Raw genomic sequence first — 23,700 nt, forward strand, 5'->3', positions numbered from 1 at the left:
CAATTGCAGGGGCTGGTGGTTCGCTTCGGGTTGTTCGGGTGTTTTCTTTAAAGAAACCTCTGCTTTGGCCACGGTTGCGGTCCTTTCAGAACTCAGCGGGAAAATTAAATTAGCGACAGGTCTAGAGGAGATAGTCTTGAGCTGTGCCAGAGGAGGTTTAGGTTGAACATTAGGAAGAATTTCTTCACGGAAGGGATGATTAGATATTGGCCCAGGGAGGTGATGGGATCACTGTCCCCCGAGGTGTTTAAGGAAAGACTGGACGAAGCACTCAGTGCCCTAGTCTAGTTGACATGGCGGTGTTCGGTCACAGACTGGACAGGATGATCTCGGAGGTCTTTTCCAACCGAACCGATTCTGTGATTCCGTGAATTCCCCAGATGTTCTTCCCGCCCGCAGTCTTTAGCATGCGCTCTCGTGCGCCCCTCGCTTGGGGCGCGCTGCCCTGGGCGACGCAGCTCGGCTAACTTCCCATACACCTGTGTGTGTTCAGGATATATATATATATATATATATAAAACACTTTGATACAATAAATGCCTGTTTTGGAATATATATTTTTCATTTGACATACATAGATAGATAGATAGATAGATAGATAGATAGAAAGGAGTTCTAGAACTGCCGGCTGGTATTTTGTCTGGCGTTCCGGCGGAGGGTGCAGGTACAGAGGGAGGGGACTTCAGCCGGCGGCAGCGGCCGGCCCAGGGACAGGTGCCACGGAAGGGGAGGGACAGTGGGCGCGACGTCCCCGGGCGGAGGAGGAGGAGGAGGAGGAGGAGAGCGCGCCTCTCTACAGCGCGGGCGCTGCCGGTGGGCGCTGCTGCTGGCCTGGCTGCCGGCCGGTGAGTGCGGCCCGGGGCTCACGGCCCCCTCCGGAACTGCGGCCCGCCCTGCCCCGGGACACCCCGCGGCGCCGGGGCCGGGACTCGGGAGGCGCCGTCGCGTTTCTCCCGGGGTTAAGGTGGCGTGGGGTCGGGAGAGCGGCGGCGGCCCCGCGGTGAGGGGAAGGGGCGGCCCGGTCGGGCCGGACGCCGTTCCCCCGTGGTGCCCTCTCACGCCCGCGGGGCTCTCCCGAGCTCGGCGCGAAGCCGTGCGGAGACAAGTTTCACTCCCCAAAGGTGCGGCTGACCTCTCTCCTAGGAGGAAGTGGCCTCCTGCTTCCTGGCAGCCTCCAGTATCGGTCGCATGCGGCCAGCTCGGCTGGGACCTGGGCGCTGGGCATGGACATGGAGGGATCCCCTTTGGCCTCTCGTAAACGCCCACCGGGGTTTTGCTTGTGGCTCAGAAGCCTCAACCTCTTGGGGATTTCTGGGGTAGCTGCAGTGTTACTGCACCTGCTGGGCCACCTGCTTGTGTGGGGAGCAGGAGCTCACCTCCCTGCCCACGGGCAGCCCTCAGGCAGCAGTGTTCACTCTGCCAGGCTTTGTGGGTCGACTGAGTCTAACCTCCTCTTGGAAATAAAGCGTCCATTCTGCTTCTTGGATGCCTGGGTCTTGGCTGATCATACATCTTTAAAGTTCGGTTTTTCACGGAGAACCACTGAAGGAAGCAAAAAAGTATGGAGGATATGCTTGTTTATTGTCTTGCTTGACAGCTGTGTTCCTGGGAGATGCTCTAGCCAAAACTTGGCTACACTGGCTCCAGAGCTTCGTGTCTTCATTGCAAAGCCATAGATGTAGCCAAAACTTACTAGATTGGTGGTGTCCATAGTTGTTCTTTTCAACCAGGGTAAGAAAGATAGTGTCCTGCAGTGGAGTAATGCAGTCCACATTTAGGACCCAGCCTTAATATCACAACTCTTTAGTTTTCTTGGAGGAGGTTAATGGGAAACACTGAACATGCAGCAACACCTGACTGTTTGCTGGGGAGGAACAGTAGTTTTTCAACCTCTTTAGAAAATAAGGAACTTACCCTTCAACTCTGGCTGTTTTGCCAGAGGTAATGAGAAAGCATCCTTTCCATAAAAAGATGTGAGTTTTGTTAGTAAAAAGCTCACAGTGGTTTTGAATGTTTTATTCTTGCCAGAGAGATGCTGTTGTAGGAAATCCATGGAAAACATTCTGTTCCCATGAGCCTTGACAAGTTAGAATTCATATGGTTTCATTTAATTGACACTGAGATCACAGTTTTGCCAGTCTTGAGAGTTTGAATTGGTTTCTTGTGACTTTCTGCATTAAGACCCCAGAGTCAGCTATTTCACAGTGAAAGCTGAAACAAGATGTGTTGAACTACAGTGCTTTTGAATAAGAGCAACTGTAACTACCTGTCAGCAGTCTGAACCTTGCAGCACTACAGTATTGTAAAAACTTGTTTTATCTAGAGGTTAGTACACCTGCTGGTTTTTGTGTGTTTAAGTGTCTGTATGTATATCTTATTTTTCAGAAAAGCCTTAGATTTAGTGGTTTCCCAGGCTTTGCCTGTGTTTGTGTGGCATTCTTAGGGCAAATGAGTTTGCTCTGCTTGTGCTTTCAGTTGGCTGACAAGGAGTCCCATTTCAAACCAGAAACTGAGCAGGTGCTGCATTGACAATACCCTACTGCAGAATGATTTGTTGAGGCAGCATGCACCTCTGCAGCATCTTTTCCACAGTGTGGAAATTGTGTGAGCTCATATTTGCCTGGAATGTAGTGTGGAGGTGGCAGCCTAAAAGGACACTGAAAGATGCTTGACAAAAAGTGAAGTTTGCAGTTGTGGTCCAGATGTTACTACATAGCAGTAGCAACTTGTTCTCTTGCTTTCATCCTGAAAACATGGACTAGAGGGAAAATCTTTGAATATATGATAAAAATCAAGTCTTGATTCATGGAGACCTGTACAGTTGTTACCTTCAAGCATCCCACTTTCTTTCTTGCCTTTCCTGCTGTCGTGCTCTGCAATTAAGAAGCAACTAGTACAGCACTGCAATCCCTGCCTGGTTCTCTGGCATGTATTCCAAACAGGGCATCCCACACTTGCCCTGCACTGTTTGTATTCCCTTATCAAAGGCAACTGGTGATAACTTTGCTATTGTTAATGACAAGCACAACTTGCTGTGCTATCACAGTTTAAATAAGATAGAGATGTTTCTGGAGTATAGCTGAACTACAGCATAGTTTATGAGAAACTTTGTAAATCCTTCTTGAGTATGTTCAGCTGCTTAGATGGAAAGTGCTGTGGAGGTTGTTAGAATGAATACATAACAAATACATAATGATAGTTTAATTTTAAAGGAAAAAAGGGGGTAATTCATGTGCTGTTCTGAAGTGGTGATAAACAATTAACTGCAGTGCTACGCCTGAAAGTTGTATTGTCTTAATCCTGGTCACCACTAGATAACATTTGATGAGCGTCTGAGCAAGACCTTGATAAAATTCATTTGGTGTTTATACAAACATTTGGCGCTGCAGAACTTTTCTGATTAGGATTAAAAGCCAAGGAAGTCCCATCCCATGTGCTTCTGGGACAGGTTTCCCTATGTAGAAGGAGAACACAGAGTGATGTGCTGCACAACGGCTCCTCATGCTTTGGAGAAAATAATTCAGTCCATAAAGAGGACTGAATGAAGCTTTCTTCCGTCAGGGAAAGATGGAGCTCCTGTTCTAACCAGGGTTTGTAACCCTGGATGACTTCACCAGAGGGGCTGGGAGGTCTATAGGTGCAGGTCCTGGATGGGGCCAAAGAAGATGTACTTGGGTCATTGTTCTGGTACAGATGGTGTGATGGGAGGCCTGAGGAGTCTGTGGCCTGATGGCCTCCTATGTTCTTGTTTGCAGGTTGCCTCTCGCTCCTGGTGACAGTGCAAGATGTCGAGCGTTACACCACCTTATTTGCCACTGTCATCCTCAAGTGTGACTACAGCACCTCAGCACAGCTGCAAGACGTGGTGGTGACCTGGCGCTACAAATCCTTCTGCAAGGACCCCATCTTTGACTACTACTCAGCTTGTAAGTGTCAAGCTCATCTTCCAAGGAATCCCCCTTCAAGTGGGAAGAAAGGGGAAGGTAGACTCACTGGGGTAGTACAGGCTTTTGACCCCTTCCTATGCAAAAACCAGGTCGTGACATTTCTCTGCAGTCCCAGGAAATGCAGGTCATGTCTGTGATTTCCTTTGAAATGTCAAGGCCTTATGAGATGATAGAAATCGCAGCATAGAAAACCAAAGCAGCTCTTTTGTCCTCCTTGTCATTGACTCAGAATACAGGACAGTTCAGCTGTGGTTGACACAAGTCAATCTTGGAAGCCCTGTCTTATGCTTCAGCATGTTTGAAAGCAAGGGCCCTGCAACAAGTGGGCTTTTGGATTCCATGGGGGAACCTGTGATTGGAGGTGGATACCTGTGACCAGATGTTACCGATTTTAGGAAATAGAAGAAATGCATACATTTTGAAGGGCATGAAGACTTCTAAGTAATAGCATTTAGTAGTGGTGGGAGCACTTCATGTGCAGACATTCTGGTGCAGGCAACCTTAATTCATGGGCATTTAATATGGTACACAAACTGCATCCCAGGATACCTGCTTGGTCCAAAAAGGTGATGATCCCTCTGTGTTTAGTGTTGGTGTGACCTCAGCTGGAGTATTGTATGTGATTCAGGGTCCCAGGATTTGAGGATATTAAGGTACTTTAATGTGTCCAGAGGAGGGCAACAAAGCTGATAAAAAGCCTGGAAGACACATCCTGTGAGGAACAGCTAAGAACTTTGGGTTTGTCTAGTTCAGGAAAAAGGAGACTGAGGGGTGACCTCATTGCTCTCTACAGCTTCTTGAGAAGAGGAAGTGAAGAGGGAGCTGCTGCTCTCCTTTCCCTAGTATCTGCTGATAGGATGTATGGGAATGGCTTGATATTACATCAGTAGTATACTGCTTGACATTTTAGTCAATCCTGAAGTGATGAGACAGTTGGACTAGATAACCTTTGTACATCCCTGCCAACTGAACTATTCTGTGTTCTATTTTTTGTAAACCCTGCAGAATGTTTAGGTAGCCAGCCATGGCATAACTGTACGCTTAGAACTGAGCTCACCGTGGGTACTTGGTGCCCAAACTCTCCTTTATGCAATCTGGAGGGTTAGGTAGGCATGTTATCAAGTGCTCTATAGCCTAGTCCCCAAGCAGGTGGGTCCCTGGATCAGCACAATGTGAGTGCTTTTAGCCCAGGCTTAAGCTAGTAGTCCCCAAAAGGGACTTCATGCTCCATTTTAGGTATAGCAATGAAAGAGCCTTTGACAAGCTTTGCACTCATCTCTCTTCACTGCAAGCTCTTTACAGAAGATGCTGGCTGTATCAGCCATTTTCCCAAATCTCAGCTCCTAAATACTTGAAAATTCAAAGTTGGTTTATGATGTGAGTCTGTCAGAAGGGTATTGTACAGAAATTGCCTCTAATCCTCCATTAATTCTCTTGTGTGTCTTTACATTTAATCTTTAGTTGAAATCAGATGATGGATTATTTTCTGTCTTTATGAGCTCCACAACATCTAATGGGATATAGGAGGGAAAGGGAGATAATCCATAGAGCAGTTCCTGTATGTCTAGAGATTTTGCTTGGTAGATAAACACCCTTTTGGTTTAGTTCTAGTACTCCTGGGTGTTTTATGACTTTTTTCCTTTCAGCTTCATACTGGGAGCTGCCTTCCAGCCTACCACCATTAGCTTCTTTCTACTGTTGTTCTTTCAGTTGTGAGTATAGGAGGCATCTCCTCTGCAGCTCCTGCATTCTCAAAATCTCTGCCATTCCTGTGGCTCTACCTCTGTTTGTTTTTGAGTACTCCAGAGCAACTTAATGGTTTGAAGCCATGGTTTGTATTGCTAAAGCAAAGCAATTGCACACAATGTACTCAATAATTTCTCTACTGCTCACAAGAGGATAGAAATTGGTCTTTTGAAATAACTTTTGCCATCTCTGATGATGTGTGTTTGTAGCATACCAGGCTGGTTTAGCCCTTGGCCAGGACCCCTCAAATGACTGCAATGACAGCCAGCGGAAGGTGCGCATTGTCATCCAGAAATACGGGCAGAAGGACCCTGTGCTGGGCATCGACTACCAGCAGCGAAAGATCACCATTCAGAACCGTGAGTGACCTCCCAGGCAGGCTGTGGGTCTGCTGAGTGAAGAGAAGCATAAATAGCAGGTCCAGTATCTGGGTCTGCTAAGTGTAGAGAAGCATAAACATGGCTAATGTCATCTGTAGCTTATATACTGCACATGGTAATGGAATAAGAGCAGTGAAGGGCCCTGTCCCCAGCTGGCCTGAGGGTGTTTGGAGGCACTACAACATAAGGCTGAGTTGAGGATGCCAGAGCATTTTGCTGAAGAACACAACAGCTGAGGAGCTCAGAGGCTAGAAAAAAACAGTTAATTCTTTCAAGTACTGCATAATTGTCCAGGTGTGTTATCTATTGCTGTGCATGGAGCAATAGATACTGCACCTGCCAGAAGAGCCATTGGGACTGCTGGCCTAAGAGAGACAGTGATATGTGTTCCAAAACCAGTAGGGTTGGCTTCCAGAAACACAGAAAACATGGACTGGCAGTGAATACTGTTGGTAGGAGCTCTCAGTGGACTCAAATGACTCACCTTGTTTGAAGGTGATGGCTGTGCTTGAGAAGAGGGGATATACAGTACTCTCTGCCTCCTGCAGGCAGAGGGCTCTTCTCAGGTGGAGCCTGAAAGTAGTGTCTGTCAGTCACCACTGACCTCTCAGTCCCTCTCCCACAGGAGCAGACCTTGTCATCAGTGAGGTCATGTGGTGGGACCATGGCATGTACTACTGCACTGTGGAAGCACCAGGAGATACCTCAGGTGATGCGGACAAAGAAGTTAAACTGATTGTTCTCCGTAAGTGCCTGTGCTTTGTTGCCAAGATGTCTCCTCCTGTTCTCCTCCACCTCAAGACATCTCCAGCAGTGGAGAGGTGCTCAGTAAGTTACCATGGCCAGATTCATCAGGACCAATCCTTTTTCTCCCCCCTTTTTTCCCACAGACTGGCTCACAGTACTCCTCATCATTCTTGGTGGCCTCCTCCTCCTTCTGCTAATCGGGATATGCTGGTGCCAGTGCTGCCCCCAGTATTGCTGCTGCCACATCCAGTGTGGCTGCTGTCCAACACGATGCTGCTGTAATCAGAAAGGTGAGGTTCAAGCAAATGTGCATCCATTTATGACTTCTGTCAAGACAAAAGCTTGGCTGGGAGCTTGCTGAGCTCCACTTTCTCCCTTTTGCTAAGCATCCATACAAACTGAAACATTTATTTGGCCAATGTGACCTCCAAGACCAGCTAATCTGAAATTACAGGAGGGTGTCTCCTCCTGATACATGGAATCAGTCTTTCTTCTCTGTGTCCAACTATCAGAAGTTTCTCCTCTCTCACACCTTGTTACCAGCTTCTCTGACACCATCCAGGGCACAATCAGTTCCCTTGTGTGAGTAGCTCAGGACTTTCTTTCCTGTCTTGTGGTTCATATGCCTGTGCATGTGAGAAAGGCGAGCAAATGCCTTGGTACTAGTCTCCAAATTAGCCTTACTTTCAAGTATATTGCTCTGAGAAAAATTACATAAAAGCTGGAAATTTTTTATCTGCATGTTTTTATCTGCATGTTTGCTGTTCCTTCTACTACTAGAAAAAGGTTTGGTTTGGTTTTCTTTGGGGAAGGAAGTGAGAAGAAGGTGGAGAAAGATGGTTTCCCCTTGCTGGTCAGCTTTGCAAGTGCATTCTGAAGTTTTGAGGGTCAAAAGAAACTTTCTTGTCTTTGCTTTTATTAGTAATAAAGTTTCTACAGCCAGACCCTGTTCTTTTAATAAGGCTACTGTTTGAATTTTGGCTGTTAATTTCATATAACCTCTGCATTCCTGTAACTGAAACTTGATTAGCAACAAGTAGACTAGTCCCCCTGAAGCTTATACAGTCTGGCAGTAGCAAAATACAACAAGTAAGTTTATTTATCATTGAAATACCCAGGTTCTTCCCCAGATGCTACAAGGAGAGGATTTAGGAACAAGGATCTCTGTTTCAGGCTTGCCTTTACCTTTAAAACAGCTATAGCTTGAGTGTTAGTAAACTGTGAGAGTTTTAGATTTAAGCTTAATTTGCTAAGCTTAGCCCTTGCAAAGAGTGAGCAGAACAACCCTTTTATTGCTAAAACCAGAACTAAACATTGGAGGCCTGACAGGTTGTCATGTAAATTTTGTAGTGTTGAGGAGGCTATGGAAATCTGGCAGAAAAATCAGTTTCTCTGAAGGGGGAGAAAGGTGATGGAGATGGGAGACTCACACCTCCAGAATTCCTAGTTCTCAGCAAAAAAGAGATTCAGAGTTTGTGTGAGCTCCTTTCTATTTTTCTGTGCTGCAGATTACAGCTCACTCCAGACTGCTGCTATTTCCGCCTGTTAAAGAGGAGGGATTCTTGCAGAGTTTTCTAAATTTCTCCATGTTCATGAGAGAAAATACAGACAAGTCCAGACTCCTTGACTGTATGCTGGATTCTGTGTCTGTAATTTACATCCAAGCTGCCTGCCCTCTGTATCCACTTTGCAAAGCATCCATGTGGCTGCTTCTCTCCCCTATTAGTGCTGAACTGCTTCTCTTTACTTCTTCCTGCCTCTGACTTACTCTTTTTGCACTCCAAGAAATTAACTGGAGGCCTTAAAAACCACAAGAAGATAGATTCAGGGGACATCTTGAAAACAGTGCTGAGGAATAACATTCCACACAGCTGAAGAGAAGGCAGAAATCCTCACCTGTGTACGATCACAGGGTGTGTGGGTGCTTCCTTCCCCGTTGTTGGCCACTAGAGGACAGCGTGGATCTGCTGAGCAGTCACAGGTGCCAGTGCGACAGGATAGTCGTGGGTGCTGTGAATCACGCCATTAACAAGCATGGGTTTGAACCGTGCAGTAAAAGGAGTGCATTGTTTGAGTAATTCAGGTCTGATGTACAGACATAGTAGAAATGCCCCAGGAGCAAGCCAATTACATTCCCCGTGGAAAACTCTGAGAAAAGCCCATCAGAGTAAATATACATATGACCTCCTTCTGTTCTCCTTTGGTCCTTTTCTGCTGAGGACTTCTTAAAGTAATAAATCAGGGAAAACTAGGATATACTTGCACCTGGGTATCACTAAGTTGCAAAATATTTTATTTTTAATACTGGCCCAGCACCTGTTAAAGTCTGTCAAAGGTGAAGAACAGATTTTTCCAACAGAGAGTAAATGGAGGGAGCAACACAACTTTCTGGCAAAGCAAGGTAGGGGGTAGGAGTTTAGGGTGAATCTGACCTTCCTCAGATAAATACATTCACTTTAAAAAGATGTGTAACTTCTGTTTTGCAGATGGGAAATCAGAGTATGTGTTGGATTCAAATTGGAAGGCAAAGTATCTGGGGAAGGAAGAAGGGCTGGTGGTAATAAAGGAAGACTAGGACTAATTCTGGATTTGTTTAGCTGTAGGGCGAAATCAGAAAATGACGGACAGAATGACTTTGGTCCTAGTGACAGCCTTCCTACCTTATGAGGGAGAATGCTAAGCAGGTGTGCCTATAGGTGCTGGATCTCTTACTCCTAGGGCAAAGACCAAGGTCAAAACCCCAGGACGTATACTCAGCAGACTCTAGGACATTGTCAAGGTAATAACTGGAGGAATGGGAGATGGAGAGATAAGGCCTTCCCCTTCTATTTATCCCTTTTCTTTGTATTCTTTCTCTTATCCTCTAAATTTGAAATGTAAACTGGAAGGATATCCCTTGGGACAAAAAAAATAAAAAAATCAAATTTGACATAAAGTTCTTGGAAGCTGCTACCTCAGACCACACAGCTTTGAGGATACCAGATTATTAGGATTAAAACCCCTGAAGTTTCCGGCTTTGTAGTTCCCTCTGGTTGAAGCCAGACTGGGGATAGAGATAGAGTTTGCAGTGGAGAATTAAGTGGAGCTGCATGAACTGTGGAGAAAAGGAAGGATGTGTTGAGGGGCATGGTCAGTCCCTCTTTTGCTGCAAGTGGTGCTCTGGATAAATCCAGTGAAACAGCTGAAGGAAGACATGTTTAAGAACTGGAGTGTTACCTAAAGTGGAGAGCTCAGTCCCAAAGAGCATGCAGTCTAAATGCTGCCTGCTGCAGTGAACCCAGGGGACAGAATTAATTGGAGCTTAGCTGTAGCCTGGTTTCTTAAAGAAGTAAATCTTATGCAGTCAACTTGTCTGTCTATCCCTAGTCTCTTTCCCTCCAATAGCTTTTAATTTCATCAGCCAGCTTCAGCCAGATTAATCAGAGGGGTAAAAGTCTCAAAGGCAATTATGTTCCTGTCTGTTTCTTGAACTGTAATGTTTTGTTCATGCCTGACCAGACAAGAGGCTGCAGTAAAAGTCACTTCTGAAACTCCAGGAAAGCCATAAAAGAAAAATTTTTAAAGGCATTGTTGCTGAAAAGCTTCAGCCAGTAATAACATACAAACCAGGCTTTGTAAGGTGGGGGACTTGAAGAATTTACTTGCTTCTAAACTTAAGTTTTGATTGTTTGTGGTAGAATAAATAAGAAAAATTTCTGTAAGATATTTTTAGGTATTCCCCCAAAAGAAGCAGCAATGAGCTAAGGTCTGAAGGCAAGTGAGCTTATCTGTGTTGAGGAGGTGAAATAGAAATGCTGAGAAAAGTGAAGTGAAATTGGAATCTGACCCCACAAATAGGGGTCTGGAGTTAGCAGCAATGGAAGCGCTGTGAAAGAGAGAAATTTCCACTGTTTGCTCTTTTGGCACCCTGGACATTACTGTTGAGAGCAGGAAGTTCACCACTTTGACCACACTGTCTTAGAGGATTTAATTTTAGCTGTCATTCTGAGGTAAATTATGGAGTGACAAGAAGAGTCATCAAAAGACTAGAAAGGGAAAAGCTGGACATTGCACCTCTGAGTGCCCTCTCTGTGAAACAGAGAGAAAATGATGAAGTGTACAGTGGAAAATGTGATCTGGACAGAACCCACATAATGGTGGCAAGGAAAGGTCTCATTTAGTGGGAAGTCAAAGCCAAAAGGGGAAGGGACCAGTGATGAGCTGAAAGAATTTTGAGAGAAAGAAAACTGTTGCATGTCTTGATGTATGAAACATTATTTCCCACCTTTCTGCAGCTCTACTCTGTAATGACAGGGCAAGTGGAAGTTTTAACGTAGTTATGTGCTGCATACTTAATCATAGTGTTATTTGTTTCCCAGTTGCTGGGACTGGCATCAGAATGTTGGGCAGTAAAGCTTTTCTTCTGTTTTAGGTACTTTTTTGAAGATGTACAACTTTGCATTGGAATTCCCTGTGCTCTGTTTTACCTTTGTCATGGGGTGGAGAGAGATTTTAATTTTGTGAACTTCCTGTATTCAAAGGCTACAGCCTGTGAAGCAAAATGGTGTGTGATCTGCAAGCTGTGCCCTCTGGAGAGGTGCTGTAAGCTTTCTTTTTCTTTTGCAGTACTGGAACGGCACCAGTTCATGAAGCGGGCTCAGGCACTTGCACCTTGGTTATCACCCAGCATGTTCTATGGAGCTGGTGACAGGAACTCAAAACTTTCCTCTTACCAGCTGAACCCCCTGCTGCAACAAGGTGAGACTATGGGCATCATTTCAGAGGGAAATCAGGATGAGAAACAGGTAACTTGTTTGAGAAGTTCAGCATTGAGGCTTTAGCCTCTCTACCAGAAAAGAGAGAAGGATGTTCCTAGCATAACTGCATGTTCTAGACAGCTCTGCCACACCTGCAGCGCACCATAAACTTGTCCGGATGCATAAAAACTGCCTGTTATCTTAAGTGTCCTGCTGGGCTCAGTACTGGGTGAAGCAGTTTAATACTAACTAAGGTGTATCTGTGCTACACCCCAGTGACTGCAGGGTAAATATACCCAGCTTATCTTGCTTTGTGTGGCAGAGCAGGGTACTGTCTCTTTGTTCTGCTGCACTGGTCACGGTCAACTCCTTATAGCCAAAACTGACATGACAAGTGAGGTGCCATTTGTTTGAGTTCTTATCAAATGTCTAGTCTTCAAGTGATTAAGGGCAAACTGACTTCTGTGCAACAGATCTAGCCTGCATGCAGGAAAAAATTAAGGACTCTTCGTTAAGAACCAGGAAGAATTTTCTTCTTCATTTGTTGCTTATATCTGTACATATGTGTGTGTCTGTGTGCATACATAGAAAAATTTTCTTATTTTCATTTTCTTTTGCAGTATTTCTTCCAGTTCAATGAAATGCAAAAGGAAACACTGGTCTTTCTCTGATTATTTATAAATAAAATTTGGTATCAGTGCTCTAGGAAAAAAAATGTTCCTCTAAATACACAGACTATATTTCCAGGTATGCTGGGCTTCTTACCTCTGTGCTGCCTAAAACATGTTAGGTCATGCTGCAGCTTATTAGTTACTACTCTTTGCACCATACCTCATGTGGTCTGGATGTGCTGGTTGTGGTGCCTGAGACTTGTGCAGCTCTTGCAGTGAGGTGGAGCAGGAGAAGAGAAGCAACTCAGCCAGGATCATGAGTACAGAAGGGCCTTCTCTTCAGTGTTTCCTCTTGACTTGATGTGTTCTCCTGTGCTTTTATACTTAGATGTATCTCTGCAGAACAGTCTTCCACTGGTGCAGCCACAAGCCCAGCTTTCCCATAACAACGGTGTTTTGGACTATCTGGAGTCTGAAATCCAAAACCTGAACATGTCCCAGCTGCGGCCACCCTCCCACCAGCGGCAGGCTGTGCAGCCCAGCTTGCTGTCCTCGCTGGGCTCCGACATTGTGCCACCTCCTCATGCTGACCACATCTCCTCCATCCATGGGAGCAGCAACTCCTCAAGGCCACAAAGAGCTGCCCGCACCCCCAGGCCCTGGGACTCTGCAGCAGAAGACAGAAGGGAAAACCGGAGGTGGCCCTTGCCTTCCAGTGGGGATTCGCATTCCAGCTACAGTCAGGAGCCCTGGGACAGGCAGCGAGAGGATCCTCCTCAGAGGCAGAGAACAGGTGGCTACAATGGCAGGCCCCAGCACTCCAGACGGGATCTGTCACCCCCACGCCAAGCTGAGAGAGGGAAGGGCAGCAGCAGCTTCTATCCAGAGGAGACCAAGGAGCGCTCCAGCCACCATCGTGCTGGTAGGCAGGAGCTCGGGGGAAGGCGAGAATACGAGCACCGTGCTGGGAGGAGCAATTACTCTAGCCAGAGCTGGCACAGCTACTCCCCCCCCTCTTCTCGCAGGGGCTCCTGGAGCTCCTCAGAAGAGCAAGTCCGTGTGCCAGTGTCAAACCGCAGGCGGAGGAACCGCAGGTCCCGGGAGTGGCCAGAAGAGAAACCCCCCAGTTACCGCTCCTTAGAAATCATCCCAGCTCAGGACAAGAAGCACAAAGGCAGCGCAGGGACCCGCTCGGTGAGTCAGCTGCTTTTGTCCTTTCCTATCTAAGGGAAAAGGTGGGATTTAGGGAGTGAGAGAGAATGTTTTCTACTTCCTGTAGCCTGTTGTCTTTCAAACAGAGGCCAAGGAACAAGGAGTGCTCTGCATAGCATGGTTATGAGGAGGCTGCTGAGTACCCAGGCTGCTGAGGCTGCCTTTTCACAGGCACTGCCTGCATTTAGTGTATTCAGGGCAAAGTAAAAAGTCAAATCCCTGGAAACCTTCCATGCCAAGCTGGATGGGGCCCTGAGCAAGTGGAAGGAGTCCCTGCCCAGGGCGAGGGAATTTGAACCAGGTGATCTTTCAGGTCCCTTCCAACCCAAACCATGTTATGATTCTGTGATTCTGAAATAAATTAACTCCCCTACAGGGTAACCTGTTATATTCCTGTCCCTATCCAGAGGCTTTTGGGATCCTGTGTGTATATTGGTGTTAAAATAGCGGTTCTGGTACTGACTGGAGAGAAAGCACTTCCAGACTAGGCAGCAGCATCCATCCCTCTGTAACCATCTCTGGTGCTGGTCTACTTCTGATTTCTTTTAAAATGTGGATGATATTTTCAAGATGACACATATGGGAAAACATCCATAAAGCTACATTAAATAGGCTTTAAGGTCATGGGTGGCATGGATGAAAAATGTGTCTTTCTCCAGGCCAGGTGGAAGAGGATGACTCCTTTGTTGGGACTCCTGAGAACTGAACATACATTATGTGGGCAGTCAGCAGCTACTGTTCACAGCTCTTCTCAGTTTGCACTGGGATTGGACATTAGGTAGCAACCTAAGTGTGAAAAGCTGTGTGTCCAATTGCTAATCTCCAAATTACACAGTGTATTCCCCCTGAAAAAATGAAGATTCTTCTAAATCAAAAAATCTTAAGTGTCCCTTATCACACATATGCAAAATTTTACAGGTTGGGAGTATTTTGAGGGGCTGTATGTTGCCCATTACCATTTTCCCTTTTGTGTTGTGCAAGGAAGTGCAATTCTAGTTCCAGATGGAATGTGTATATACATATAAATGGTTTTTGTTATAGTGCTCAGAGCAGGTAGGAAGACATAGGATTTTCTTTCATCATTCCTTGTTCTTGAATCTTTTATTTTCTCTTGCAGGACAGAGGAAGTTCCCACAGTGGAAGAAGCATAGTCATTTAATGTCAGCACTGGAAGAACTAAGATTCCCACTGAACTCCTCCTAGTTTCTCTACTATTTAAGTTGGCCTGGCTGCTTTTGATTGAGCAGATAAACAGCAATAAAAGGTTGGGCTAAGTTCTAATGGGCTGAGGTTCATTAAAACATTCTAGTAGAAACAGCAGATTTTTTAAGTAAACAGTGTATTCCAGTCTTTAAAGAGATACCAGTTCTCCTGATTAAGTGCAGTGGCACTGCAAGGAGCCCAATCTGTAGAATGCTGGTGCAGGTTCCAATGTTCACAGAGTTGTAAAGTCACAAGACAGGAGAATAATTTAGATTGGAAGAGGCCTCTGGAGGTCATCTGATCCAGTCCCCTGAGAGCTTTGTGGGGGGAGGTACAACATCTTTCTAAGGCCCTTTGTTGTGCTTCAGAATGTGTAATGTTTATTGCTTGTGCCTGGCTGCTCAGCGTAGCTGGGACAGTGGCTTCCTTTTGTCCCCACTAAGCCTCTTTCCCAAACAGGAGGACCATGGTGTAATTAGGTCTCACTGGCATGTCTGCAAATTGTCAGCTTATCTGCTTTTTACTGACTGAAAGAACCTGTTCTACTTTGAGCTTATACCTTAGTGCCTTAGGAGATACTTGTTCTAGCCTTTCATCCAGACTTGAATTTATTTGTAAACTTAAAGGGCTAAATTTACCAAGATTTGTTCTTCCCTACAGGGACTCAGCAAAGTATGACTACTCTCCTTTACACAGTGAGCCAGAATTTCCTTCACCTCAAGGAAGCATGGTTTTGGTGAATATATTTTGCCAAAGCCATGTACTCTTTTCCATACATGTTGTAGTCTTCCTTTCTTCTCCATGCCATGTATCATGTAAATGGGGTGGGATAAAGGACTCTGAAGAAGTCTTATAGTCACCATTTTTACTACTGTCCTTGATCTTTACCCTGACACACCAACCCTGCATGTGTGGTGCATCTGATCTGGAAGTGGATTGTAGGGTTTCCTCAGTTCTCACCCTGACTAGAACACAGAATTTCTCTGTGCTTTGAGACCAGTTGTGAAGGAGGACTTGTCATTTCTCCTTGATGAGATTAATCCACTGTTCTAATTTAAAATGTGCTAGAGAAAGAGAAGCTCTGTGGATGCTGGCTGTTTCCAGGAGAAACTGTCTTGCCAGAGGCACTTCCTGGATTTAAGAGACTCCAGTTTGGCAAGGAGCTTTTGGAGAATCTTGTGAATTATTTTGTAACCCAGAGGCACTGAAGATTGGCCAGTACCAATGACTGTCTTGTCTAGCTTATTTCCCAGCCCGTGCCACATGGACTCCTGCTACTGTTTGTTCTTTAATGTCCTAATTACTGATGTGCTTATACTTTTTTTCTGGAAAACTTGGAGAGGCTTTCACTTTGTCCACCTCCTTTTTTTTCTTTTCTTTGGACAATGATGGGAAACATCACACTTTGAACAAATGATCCTAATTGGATATCCAATGCAGTTGCTGGTCAACACAGGGCTACTCCAGGGTGTTCAATTCATCTTCCTACAGTTTCTTGGCTGAACATGCTTATTCATAATTCCTGCCTATGGAGATAAAGCAGAAGGACCAAGGAGCTTCTCTGGTTGACTTTGTTTCAGCACTGGAGGCCCAGTTTTTGAAGGCAGAGGGTCTCTTTGCCCACAGCTGATGGCTATCACAATTTCTTTTTTAAAAAGAGCTAAAAGAGTAACTCCAATGTTTGAATTCAAGAAAGAAGGGCTATAATTAGCATAGTACTTGTCTGCATTTAGGTCCAGACTGGACAATGTGAATTGACCCATGAGTCACATTTGAAATATAGGGAATTGTGTTTGCAGAACTTGCAAAGCTAGGATCATTCTTGAATTTATCAGCCACTGCTGTGGATCATTTTTTTCTAATTTTATGACGTGCTTAGGATTTTATTAACTACCTTTTTGTATGATGAACTGGTATTTTTATTAGTTAAGAGACATTTATGATGACTGCAATGACAGAAAATTATATGGGGCTGCTTCTTCAAAACTAGCAACCAGTTTTGACATTAGCTTTACCTTCTGCTGACTTTTAGCAGATAGCCAGGGCCCTGCAGATTCTACCCTTGGAAGCTGAATTGGTTACTTGGAATTTGACTCTCTTCTTGTGCCTCCAGTAGGTTCATACATCATGCAACGGAACTTTTTCCTGTCCTAGGCCAAATGTCCAGGTTTCAGGAAAGGGCTGCCCCTTTCTCCATCAAAGAGTTGAGGCTATTTGAGACCTGTGGTGAGATCCCGAGATGGTTGCATGGAAGGAGTTCACTCTCCTTCACATTCAAATGTGTACAAGCCAACACATATCCAGCAAGTTTTCCCAAGAGCAAGCAGCTGCTTGCACTGCAAGAAAACCAAGATGACTCTCTCTGTAACAGGAGCAGCTGCTGCAGCTGCTGGAGTATGAGCACGCTAACAGCAGTGGTGCTTCCTAATCTACACCTATGAAGGAGCCCTCCATCTTTATTTTTTCCTCTAGTCCCCATCATTGAGCTAGGGTGACTAATTGTAGGTTGTGAACACAATTCACAAATTGTGAAATGTGAGAGGTTTTATCTATATCATACTGGATTCCCTCTTCAGTCGCTTTGTTCATGTTTATAGAAACATTAAACAAAACTCTTCAGGGAAAATTGATTGTATCTCTGTGTTAATTCTGTAATTTCTTAAATTGTGGCAGGAGTAGGTTGGGTGATCCTGCAGGGAAGCAGAAATGATACCAGGCTTACTGGTCTGCAAACCACTGTGGTTCATAAAGCACCAGTTGGTGGGCTGTGAAATAACAACAAAGGAAATCTGTCTTTGCATGCTTTAGAGCTACAATCGGACAGAAAGTGGGAAGGAAATAGGCTCAGCTTTAGATGCTTGTTTCTGATTTTAATTGGCTATAAATGAAGCCCATTGTGGCAGCATTGCACAATACAATGTGGACCCTTTTCCAGTAAGATCACAGGGTCTTTGCCTTTTTAAGAGAGAGAGAGAACTGAGCACCTCCAATACAGCACACTGAAAGAAATAACAGTAGGAAATATCCTAGCTTCATTCTTTCTACATTGCAATTTATTCATGATTCATTTTTTAGCCATTCCAGAAAGCTGATGTTCATATGTCACCTCAATCGTAATGGAAAAAGTTGAATATTTTACATATGGGAGTTACTGCTATACTAAACTTTTGTTTTTCTGTTCTTGTGAAAGAACAAGGACTATACCTTACCCCCAAAGAATGAATCTTCTCAGATAAAGTGCCTTCATAGCCACTAGTGTTTCCCTAATTTAAAATAATGTAATGAGTGAGCGACAGGCCACACAGGGCCAGATAAGGTCACCCATGCTACAGTCAGCTGCTTTCTACCTCAGACCAGAGATGCATAAGAGAGATAAAGAATCATGTAATTTTTCTTTGATTAAGAAAATACTTGCAATATCTGGCTTTCTTGCTTATTTGCAGAGCACCCTGCCATTCTGGAATGCCATTCCAGGAATGGGGGGCAAGGCTGCTTCTGTGCAATCATTGATCTGGTCTTGGCAACTGCGCATTTGGCACTAGAAAGTGCTGAAATACCCAGTTGCTATCTCTGGGATTGTATTCATAGTAGCACTGCCTAAAGTTAGGCTGACTTCAGGGCCGGGGAACTTGCTTTGTGTGATAACAGCCACAATGCAAAGCTCTGCAGCAGCATGAATCACCACACAGGGCAGCTAAGTCCCTTCTGTTACTACCTCCTGCAGCACATCAGTTTAAAACACCCACTCAGAACATCCCATTTGTTGACCTGACATAAGAAAGAAATTACACTTGAAGTTATCTTAAACTGACCCCTCCAATTAATGACTGCTCATTCCTGTTTTTGCTAAGTGTAATGCCTATGATATCCCTTGTGCTGATCTTCTAAATGTTATTCCAGCTGTAAAAGAATATTATAAATATAGATTCTCTTCAATGACTGTAAAATGTATAATTGAAATACAATATAACTTTCAACCAGTGGCTCTGGTGTGTTCTTCCTAGGCCATAAATTGCTTTTTAGTGTTTGTACCAGAAGTGGAACTGAAAAGTGTCTATTCTTATTTCTTGAGTTAACCTTTTTACACATCAGTAAGAATCTTTTGTTGTTTTGGGGGTTTTTTTCAGACAAAAATGCAAAATTATTTGCTTGTATGTGGGATTTTTTTTCTCTTATTTTGGGACACTTTTTTTTTGTTTTGTTTTTCTAAGAAAAAAGATCATTTGGATAAATACCTAGAGAATGGAAAAATGTCTGGAAACCACTGGCAGCCCTCTTCGATTATGTGACTCATTGTAGCTTGGCTACCATATCTGTAAAATGAGAACCCTTACTGTTTGGTTCTAAAGCATTTGGAGCACCATGAGAGGAAAAGTCCTCTAGAAGTCTTGTTTGGTTGATAAATTAAGGTACAGGTTGAGCTTTTTGCACTTCCCACATGTGAGAGTCACCTAATAAATAAGTGGTCAACATAAGGATGGAAATCTGTTCGGGGTCTCACAGTAGGCTTAATTTCTGTCCTCCCATTTCCCCAGCTGATGCCCTTTGTAGCTCAGTGTTGCAGCCTTTCTGTCTCTCGCCCCTGTCTACATGTGCCAAACACGGGTGACAGGACCTACTGGAGACCCAAGGGGCACTTGGAAACAAGCTATGGGAAAACATTCCCTACAGCAGCAATGCAGCCACTTTCTGACTGGGACTGGGGAGCCTTGGGAGATGTTACCATAGCATCTTAAGAATGGTTTGTGTTGGAAGGGACCTTACAAGATCATCTCAACCACCCTGCCCCTGCCTTAGGCAGGGATACTTTCCACTAGACCATGTTGCTGAAAGCCCCATCCAACCTGGCCTCGAGTACTTCCAGTGTCCATAACTTCTCCGAACAAGTTGTTCCAGTGGCTCACTACCCTCACAGTAAAGAATTCTTCCTTGCTTCCAGTCTAAATCTACCCTCTCAATTTAAATGTTTCCCTTTCTCCTGTCAATACAAGCCTTGGTTGAGTCCTTGTGTTTCTTATAAGAAGCCTTTAAGTATTGAAAAGCTGCAATAAGATCTCCCTGGTGCCTTCTCTCCAGGCTGAACAACCCCAGTTCTTTCAGCCTTTCCCCATGGGAAAGGTGTTCCAACCTCATGATCATTTTTTGTGCCTCTCTGGATCCGCTCTAATGGCTCTGTGTTTCTTGGGCTGGGGATCCTGTAGCTGGATGCTCCTCCTGGTAAGTTCACAGAATTCACAGAATGACTAGGTTGGAGGAGACCTTAAAGATCATGGAGTCCAACCCATAGTTTTGACAGCTGTCTCAGGTGTATTCTGATATACTCAGCCTGTGCAAAAAGAGTCAGTCATGGGGAAAGGAGAGTGAGAGGGGTGCACACCTCTGTTAATGCATTTGGTTAATGCATTTGCTGTAAATGGAGAGGAAACTGGTGCAACACCTGCAGGTAAGTGCTAGCAGTCAGAGCAGTGGAGTTAGAGCACAGGAAGAATGGGAGCAAAATTAGTCCAGCTATAGCTGCTATTAATGTGGAGTTTGGTCAGTTTATGAAAGGGGCCTCTATGACATGATTGCCTGCAAAACTAGGGGGCTCAGTGACCCAGAAGCTGCCTTCCACATCTCTTGGGCTCAGGTCAGACTGACCCTCCATTACCAAATCTCAGTAACAGGTCCAGAGTCCTCCACAGCTTCTTGCCTGTCCCACTGAGCTGGATGTGCTTGCAAAAGAGCAAATGGGGAAACAAAGCAGGACCTTTGACCCCTTGCTACCACTATATTAGCTCTGCATAAATGCCGGGGTCTCAGATGAGCACCTACCTCAGCTTGGGCCTGAGAAGGACAGAAAGCAGAACAGGTAAGAGCTGAACTCTGTTCTGGGTGGCTTGGACTCTGTGACTGGTGTATTTAGCTCATAGACAAGTGAGTGGAGGTAGTCTTATTTTGCCCCTCTCCTACAGCAAACAGAAGTGTGAGCCCTTCTCACGCTCCATAGCCAGGAATGATGCTGAAATAGAGGAGGGTGGGAGTACCTGGGGTCACCTGCTCTGAAGCTGAGTGATGGATGCTCCATAAGACACTCATAGGAGGGTCAAGCCCATGGTGGGAATTGCAGAATTCCAGTGTTGGGAGATACATTACCTTTTCCCAGGTGCCTTCACCACAGCGACTGCAGGTTCTAAAGCGGTTAAAAGCACCTGTTCATGCTCCTGGGAAACAAACTTCTGCCTTTTGTGTACACAGAGAAAAACTGACTCCGGGATTAAAAATCAAGGAAGAGTAATAAAGGAGCAACTGTGCAAACATCTAGTGAACTGGGTGGTAGCTTTTGGAGGTAATCTGCGCATAAGGAAACAAAAATGGATGGAAATCTCCTTACTGGGGGATAAGATGGAACATTGACTTGTAACCTGGTACAGGATTTAGCAAAGCATTCACATATAATAGACTTTCTGCCTATTTTGCCTTTGCAATTCCTATGTTCAATGTTTCATTCATATTCCTCTGAGTGATGCAGCCCCCTAACTGGGGACATAAATAAATTTTAATTTCTAAACACCTTTTTAAGTGCTGTGTGTTTGGAAGCTTGTTTAGATGCAATGTCATATTTGCAGTGTGCCAAATAGCAAATTTGCAATTCCCCAATTCTGACTTTTTTAAAAGACAAAAGTAAAGGAAGTCAAATTAAGCTAAATTTTGCATTCACTCACTTTTGGGAACTTGTTCTGCTTAGAGTACTCTCTGCTGCATTAATCCCAGAGTGAAAAAGACAAGGGAACCTAGTTAGCTACTTGGGACTTTACTCAACTAAAGCAAGACAAAGTACTCAGATCACTGGGTCACTAAGATGATTGTTGTATGTGATATACTAACTAGCACAATGTTCTTTAGAGTGATTTACCAAAACAAATCAAATGAAGAAATCCCACAATATGAATTTTTCAGTTGTACTTAAGCATTTTGGAAATTTATTCTGATTTCTGGCACTTTTACTGGTTTGCTCAGTGCTGAAAGGGAATTTTAGCTCTCATATAAAAGAACTAGCTTTAATTGCCCGTATTTCTTTGAGCTCTGAAAGTTATTATCGTGGATATTTGTGAATATACAAAGAAAAGGACAACATTTTTATACTGCCTTTTCCTCACTTCTTCAGAGGAAATGCACATGATCTTTCTGTTTTTGTCTTTGTTTATTGGTTAGTTTTGTTGCAAAAATCTGGTGTTTAACCAACATGTTTTATTTCTCTGAAAACAACCCAAACACTGTATGCTAATTCCTGCAGGTCTCTCTGTGTAGAGAGCAGAACTGGTACTCAAACCATGCTGCAATCCAGGGCATTGGTGATAGCTCTGATTCTGCTCCTTAGCACCACTCTCCCCGGTAAGTCTGAAAAGCTTTGCTGTTTACCTGAGACAAAGCTCAGCTCTACAGGTTCTCAGGCATCGTGAAGTAGGACTGAAGCCAAATAATTCCATTGAAGACCATGAATACACAGTGCTTGGCAGCATGGAACAAGTCAGTAGAGACCTGGCATGAAAACTGCCCATACTTGGTGCAAATACTCTGCCATGGAAGGTCTATGACTTAGATACCCATGACTGGGTGAAGAGAGGGTGCTGAATGCTGTAGAGCAAATTCTGGGAGAGGTTCTGAATCTCAGAATTTCAAATCTCTTCCCCTGCAGTTGGGGGAAGATACCAGAGACACGAGAGGCCTCATGGGGTTTTGCCTTTTTTCTCAGAAGTGCAGTCAAAGTCCATCTTTGAGAAAGACCGTCATGAGTTGCTGGCCATCCCTGAGACTATTGCATCTTACTTCTATGAAGCTGTGAACAAGGTGTCCCCTAAAGTCAGCCAGTTCTTGTTGGATACTATCCAGAGTCCAACAGTTATTGCGGCCAGGTATGGAAAGCTCTGTACTAACACTCCAATAGCCATGTGTGAAAAGGGAGAGGGAGGTGTGGGAGAAAGAACAGACTCATCAGCTATCTCTGTAGGGAGACCTGAGGGGAAATTAATCAGCAGCCAAACCCTGATGTACCAAGGGAACGAGGTGCTGGAAGTGGGGAGGGGGTGATGTGATATGGTCTGTTGGTGAAAGCTCTTCCCAGGGAGGCACATTGTACATGACAGTGTTCACAGGGATGGCAGGTACTGCTTTTTATCCATGGGTAGTGAGGGAGGAGGCTGCTGGCTGGGGGGGAATCAGCTCCTCTGGAAGGGTGCTGCAGCTCTGTGAGGGGCTGAGTACTCAGTGTGCCAGGATCACTTGATGCAAATCACAGACCTGGCTCTAGCTGTGCATACATCTTGCTCAAGGTAAAGGAAGGATTTCCTTTCTTCACAAAAGGAAAAGCATGATCACCCTAGAGACAGTTTCATGTAACTCATGGCACACGTGTACTGCCTATTCCTGTCTTCTGAGGAAAGCCTCTCTAGGACTGCTGAGGAGCTCTGCAATCTCAGTGACAGGCATAGTGGTAACTACAGCAGATGGAGATTACCCTCACATATTTGTGTATCTTACCACATACTCTGTTGTCTCCTGCAGACAGAGAATCGCCAAAGAAGCAACTAAAATCAGTATAATGTTTGAACAGATGATTGAAAAAATAAAGACCGTGTGGTACACAAGAGTCCTAGGCTATTAGCCAAATGAGGACAAGTCAGCGTTTCCTGATGTGAGTGTGTAACACCCTGCAGTGTCCTTTCCCCCTGCCCCTCCTACAGACCAAGATCAGTCAATAAGACAGAATCGATGCTCCTCTTAATGCCACTAGAGGGAAACCACCTTTAAAGACCAAAAGATAGAAGGCATCTGCTGAAGGCATCTGCTGAAGCCTCCCCGGAAAAAAATCAAGCGGCTGGGCATGGGGAAGGCAATATAGAGATCATAGAGTTCTTCTGTAGCCAAATCTTGACAATTAATTCCTCCTGAATGGCTTGGTCATAGCCCCTCTAATAAAAAAAAAAAAAAAAACTAAAACAAAACATTGGTTGTTACACTTCCTTAAATTTGTTGTTTGTATTGACTGTTGTGGAATCTGACTCGCCTTGGCATCCGATTCTGCTGAGACTGTAGCTGTGATTCACAAGAAGTTTTTGCAGGCAATGCTAACAAACCC

General features: G+C 44.7%; 2 protein-coding genes across 2 annotated transcripts; both read left to right on the forward strand.

The window, feature by feature from the left end:
* Positions 1-293: 293 nt before the first annotated feature.
* ILDR1 (immunoglobulin like domain containing receptor 1) lies at positions 294-18,559 on the forward strand. The gene is made up of 9 exons (XM_039717741.1): positions 294-335; positions 665-845; positions 3,756-3,926; positions 5,903-6,052; positions 6,699-6,818; positions 6,964-7,110; positions 11,426-11,557; positions 12,556-13,361; positions 14,497-18,559. Exons 1-9 carry the CDS (start codon positions 294-296, stop codon positions 14,536-14,538), a joined length of 1,791 nt encoding a protein of 596 aa, XP_039573675.1. The 3' UTR covers positions 14,539-18,559.
* Positions 18,560-20,402: 1,843 nt separating this feature from the next.
* LOC120506464 (apovitellenin-1-like) lies at positions 20,403-23,559 on the forward strand. Its single transcript, XM_039718060.1, has 4 exons — positions 20,403-20,433; positions 21,859-21,956; positions 22,318-22,477; positions 23,127-23,559. The coding sequence occupies exons 2-4, from the start codon at positions 21,896-21,898 to the stop codon at positions 23,224-23,226; spliced, it is 321 nt and encodes a 106-aa protein (XP_039573994.1). The 5' UTR covers positions 20,403-20,433; positions 21,859-21,895; the 3' UTR covers positions 23,227-23,559.
* Positions 23,560-23,700: the final 141 nt, after the last annotated feature.

Source organism: Passer montanus, unplaced genomic scaffold (assembly GCF_014805655.1).
Source record: "Passer montanus isolate IOZ18808 unplaced genomic scaffold, ASM1480565v1 scaffold39, whole genome shotgun sequence".
Taxonomy (NCBI): Eukaryota; Metazoa; Chordata; class Aves; order Passeriformes; family Passeridae; genus Passer; species Passer montanus.

What these genes read in the sequence shown, in the direction of transcription:
- ILDR1 (XM_039717741.1), top strand. Translation starts at nt 294, where the DNA reads ATGGCGGTGTTCGGTCACAGACTGGACAGGATGATCTCGGAG. An exon ending in GCTGGCCTGGCTGCCGGCCG is followed by an intron (nt 846 to 3,755) that starts GTGAGTGCGGCC and finishes TCTTGTTTGCAG; the next exon opens with GTTGCCTCTCGCTCCTGGTG. An exon ending in GAACCCCCTGCTGCAACAAG is followed by an intron (nt 11,558 to 12,555) that starts GTGAGACTATGG and finishes TTTTATACTTAG; the next exon opens with ATGTATCTCTGCAGAACAGT.
- LOC120506464 (XM_039718060.1), top strand. Translation starts at nt 21,896, where the DNA reads ATGCTGCAATCCAGGGCATTGGTGATAGCTCTGATTCTGCTCCTTAGC. An exon ending in CCTTAGCACCACTCTCCCCG is followed by an intron (nt 21,957 to 22,317) that starts GTAAGTCTGAAA and finishes CTTTTTTCTCAG; the next exon opens with AAGTGCAGTCAAAGTCCATC. An exon ending in CCAACAGTTATTGCGGCCAG is followed by an intron (nt 22,478 to 23,126) that starts GTATGGAAAGCT and finishes TGTCTCCTGCAG; the next exon opens with ACAGAGAATCGCCAAAGAAG.